At 38.3% G+C, this 4792-nt stretch overlaps 1 protein-coding gene across 1 annotated transcript in view; it reads left to right on the forward strand.

Moving 5' to 3' along the window:
- Window positions 1–4020: 4020 nt before the first annotated feature.
- The window catches only part of LOC102854933 (alpha-2-macroglobulin-like), a 121260-nt gene continuing 120488 nt past the window's right edge, over window positions 4021–4792 (forward strand). Inside the window, exon 1 of the mRNA XM_006901760.1 lies at window positions 4021–4151. Coding sequence (XP_006901822.1) covers window positions 4021–4151 — 131 coding nt within the window. The remainder of the gene's footprint in view (window positions 4152–4792) is intronic.

The raw sequence follows: 4792 nt of genomic DNA on the forward strand, positions 1-4792 counted from the left end.
TTGTGAAAATGGCAATTCTATCAAAGGCAACCTACAAATTCAATGTAATCCCAACACAAACAGCAATTCCATTCTTCAACAAGATTGAAAAGGCAATTTCCAATTTCATCTGGAATGGAAAGAGATAATGAATAAGTAAACCACTCCTGAAATAAAGAAACAAGGTAAGAGGCATCTAACTCTTTGATCTCAAATATTAGTACATAGCCATGATGGTCTAGAGAGCATGGTACTGGTATAGTGACAGACATATAGATCAATAGAATTGAATCAGGAACCCCAAAATCAACTCATATACCTATGGCCAATTGATTTTTGACAAGGAGATGAAATCAATTAAATGAGGAAATGAAAGCCTCTAGCAAAACTGAATAACTATATGTAAAAAACTCAGTCAAGACCAACACCATACACTAAAACCAACTCAAAGTAAATAAAGAACCTAGAAGCAAGACCAAGGACTATAAATGTCATTGAAGAAAAGCTTGTAAGAATTCTAGAAGCTCTAATCCACAATATGAACAGTCTTCCAAGCATCTTGAAAAACTCACAACCAGGAAAGAATAAAATAAATGAACAGGACTTTCTAACAATCAAATCCCTATGCACATCAATAAAGTTCTCCAAAAGGGCAAAAATGAAATCCACAAACTAGGAAAAAGTATTTGGTAATAATATATCTGTTAAGAAACTCATCTAAAATTTGTAAAATACTATAGCACCTTGACAAGAAAAACATAAAGAACCTAATCTTAAAATGGGCACAGGATATACATTTGGCCAAAAAGGACATTCAGATGGCAAACAAACAAATAAATAAATGTTCAAAATCCCTAGCTCACAGATAGATGCAAACAAAAACAACTATGAGATATTATCTCACCTCAGTAATAATAGTAAAGTTCAACAGAGTTGCAAACAACAAATGCTGGTGAGATTGTGGAGAAACTGGAACCGTTATTCACTCACAGATGGTGGGAGTGTAGAAAATCATGCAACTACTACAGAATGTGGTATGACAGTTTCTCAAAAAGTTGGGAATAGAAATACCACTTGAGTTAGCAATTATACGCTACTAGGGATATATGCTAAAGAAACTAGAACTGCCACCCAAACTAATATATGCACAGCCATGTTAATTGCTAAATTATTTACAATAGCAAAGACATAGAAGCAATCCAAATGCCCATCAATAAACAAATGGATAGAAAAGTTATAGTATAGTCACACAGTGGAATACTATGCAGAATTAAAAATAAGGAACTCATAAAATATTACACAACATGGGTGACTTTGGAGGACAGTCTGCTTAGTGAAATATCTCAATAACAAAAGGACAAATACTGAATAACAGCACTATTATAAAACAGGGTAGACCTGCGGGGGAAGAAAGAAAAAAGGGGATATATAATAAACAGTATTTTGGAACAGATGAAGGGCAGAAGTGTTTAAAAGGGATATATGATGAGGCATTATTTGTATGACAACAGTCCAGAACAAAAGGTGCATAGCAAAGTGACTGGGGGATGGAGGAAGGGAGGAAATTATGCAACAACAAACGAATATTTTAAAAAAATTAACCAGGGGTTGTTGTTGTTGTTGTTATACGCATACAAGGAAGTCCAGTGAACACCATTATCATTCAGATATATGCACCAAAAATCAGAGCCAAAGAAGAGGATATACAAGATTTTTACCAACTTTTACAGAGATTGATCAAACATGCAATCAAGATGCGTTGATAATAATGGCTGACTGGAATGCAAACGTTGGGAACAGAGAAGAAGATTCAGTAGTTGGAAAACATGGACTCGGTGACAGAAATGGACCTGGAGAGAGAATGTTCGAATTTTGCACAATCAATGACTTATTCATAGCAAATATATTTTTTAAGAGACATAAACGCAGGTTATTTACTTGGATTTCACCAGATGGTATGCATAGGAATCAGATCGATTACATCTGTGGAAAGAACCACTGGAGAAGCTCAATATCTGCTGTGAAAACTAGGCCAGGAGCTGATTGTGGAACAGACCACCAACTATTCATATGCAAATTCAAGCTGAAGCTGAGGAAAATTAAACCAAATCCAAGGCAACTAAAATATGACTTTGAGTCTATACCACCTGAATTTCAGAACCATCTCAGGAACAGGTTTGAGGCCTTGAACACTAGTGAGCGATGACCAGATGAGTTGTGGGAGGATATCAAGGGTATCATTCAGGAAGAGTGCAAAAGGTCATTACAAAGACAAAAGAGGAAGAAAAGACCAAAATGGATGTCAGAAGAGACTCTGAAAATTGCACTGGAGCGCAGAGAAGCCAAAGCACAAGGAAGAATTCAAGATACTAAAGATTGAATAGAAGATTTCAAAAGGCAGCACGGGATGACAAAGCAAAATATTACAATTAAATGTGCAAGGAGTTGGAGTCAGAAAATCAAAAGGACCGAACTCGCTCAGCATTTCTTAAGCTCAAGGAACTGAAGAACAAATTCAAACCTCTAGTTGCTATAATCAAGGATGCTTTCGGCAGAATGTTAAATGATCCAGGAAGTATTAAAAGAAGATGGAAGGAATATACTGAGTCACTGTATCGAAAGGAATTGGAAGACACAGAAGAATAACATATGAGCAAGAGCCTATGGTGATGAAAGAAGAAGTTCAGGCTGCTTTGAAGGAAATGGCAAAAAACAAGGCTCCAGGAATAGATGGTATACCAATTGACATATTTCAGCTAATAGATGCTGCCCTGAACATGCTCACCAGGCTATGCCAAGAAATCTGGAGAACAACCAGTTGGCCAGCTGACTGGAAGAGATCTATATTTGTTCCTATCCCAAAGAAAGGTCACCCAACAGAGTGTGGAAAGTAAGGAACAATCTCACTGATTTCACATGCAAGCAAGAACCAGGAGTAGAGGGGAAAATATGTAACAATGAATGAATGAAAATCCAACTTTTCTGTTAACTTTCATTAAAATCACAGTGTAAAAAATTTAAAAAATAAAACGTCATTTAAAAAGTAATTTTAGGACACTGCCAGTCCACATCAGGGACTCCTGACACCACCAGCCTGCACTGGGAACTCCTGATGCTGCACAGGGGAGCAACGTGAGTGGGGGAGTGATGCTGAAGTTTTAGTGAGGTACTTCAGGGGGGAAGGGTGTAATTGCTTTTTGGATGGATCATGTGGACCCTTTAAGCTCAATCAGAAGAGAAAGAAGCAGCTAGAGCTTGTTCTTGAAGCAAAACCAAAGCTTTCTGATTTTCCAATCAGGTCTCAGTGGTCTGCCTTGCACCTCCTCACATCCAGTCTAATACCTGCCTTTAGCCTAGAGCACCTTGAACTATCTTAGTTGTGGCAGTTGTCTGAAAGATGATGCTGCTTTCTTAGGCATTTTCTCCACTGAACTGAAGCAGATATCTCTTGGGTCAGAAAGCAGAGAGAGACCAAGACAGGGTAGCTGCCTCACCCTTTTCTGGAGCAGTGACTTCAGATCAAGAACCTGCTATCTCCTCAAACACCAAAACTTCTACCACAGCAATGTCACATAGGAAGCAGGCTACATTTCCCCATACACAAGCCCAAAGAAAGATGTCACCCAAAAAATTACAGATTATCCAAAGATTTCCTTAAGCCAGAAATTCTGATGAGACTTTCTGGTACAGAATTTTTTTTTTAAAAGGATTGAATATTTTCAATGGGTGAAAGACAAACTTGAAGAAGTACAGGACACTGCAAGCAAAAAACCAGGAGGAGCTTTAAAAAAATCCAAAACAATTAAAAAAAGAACAAAACAACCAAATGAGGCATTAGAGGCTCTAGAAAAACAAGAAACCATAATCAAAAATATGAGGACCAATGTCTCAGATGCTGTCAACAAGATGGAGGCACACATGAACAGGGTTGAAGAGACAGAACACAGACCCAGTGATATAGATGATGGTATTGTCACCACTGATCTGTTAGAACAAAAAGTAGAATCAAAAAGAAAGTAAAAAGAAGAAAACCTAAGAATAATGTGGGACACCATCAAGACAAGTAGCATGAGCATAATTGGAATCCCAGGACAGGAAGAAGCAGCTAAAGGCACGGAAAAAGTTGTGGAAGAACTATCAGATAAAAACTTTCCTGCAATGATGAAGAATCAGTGAATATATATTCAAGAAGTTGAGCAAACACCATATGAAATAGACCTCAAAACAGCAATACATATCGCAGTCAAATTTTCCATAACTAAAGATAAGGAGAGAATTCTAAAAGCAGCAAGGGAGAAACAAAGTGTAACCTGTAAGAGAGGTCAAATAAGATTAAATGCCAATTTCTCTGCAGAAACTATGAGAGTAAGACAGTAGAATGATAAATCAAACACTCAAAGAACACAACTGTCAACCCAGAATGTTGTACTCAGCAAAATTGTCCATCAAATAACAAGGAGAGATCAAAGTATTCTCAGAAAAGCAGAACCCAAGGGTTGTGTTGTTGTTGTTATGTGCCATCGAGTCATTTACGACTCATAGGGACCCTATGCACAACAGCCCTAAACCCTGCTCTATCCTGCGCCAACTACGTTGCCTCCGACACACCCATCCCGATTACCCCAGTCACCGAGTCAATCCATCTCATAGAGGGTCTTCCCATCCTGCGTTGTCTCTCCACCCTCCCAAGCATGATGTCCCTCTACAAGGACCCGTCCCTCTTGGCAACATGTCCAAAGTATGTCAGACGAAGCCCCAGAATCCTTGCCTCCAAGGAGTAGCTTGGTTTAATCCTCTCCAAGATGAATCTGTT

Source organism: Elephantulus edwardii, unplaced genomic scaffold, assembly GCF_000299155.1.
Source record: "Elephantulus edwardii isolate Elephantulus edwardi_28Jun2011 unplaced genomic scaffold, EleEdw1.0 scaffold00342, whole genome shotgun sequence".
NCBI classification, from domain to species: Eukaryota; Metazoa; Chordata; class Mammalia; order Macroscelidea; family Macroscelididae; genus Elephantulus; species Elephantulus edwardii.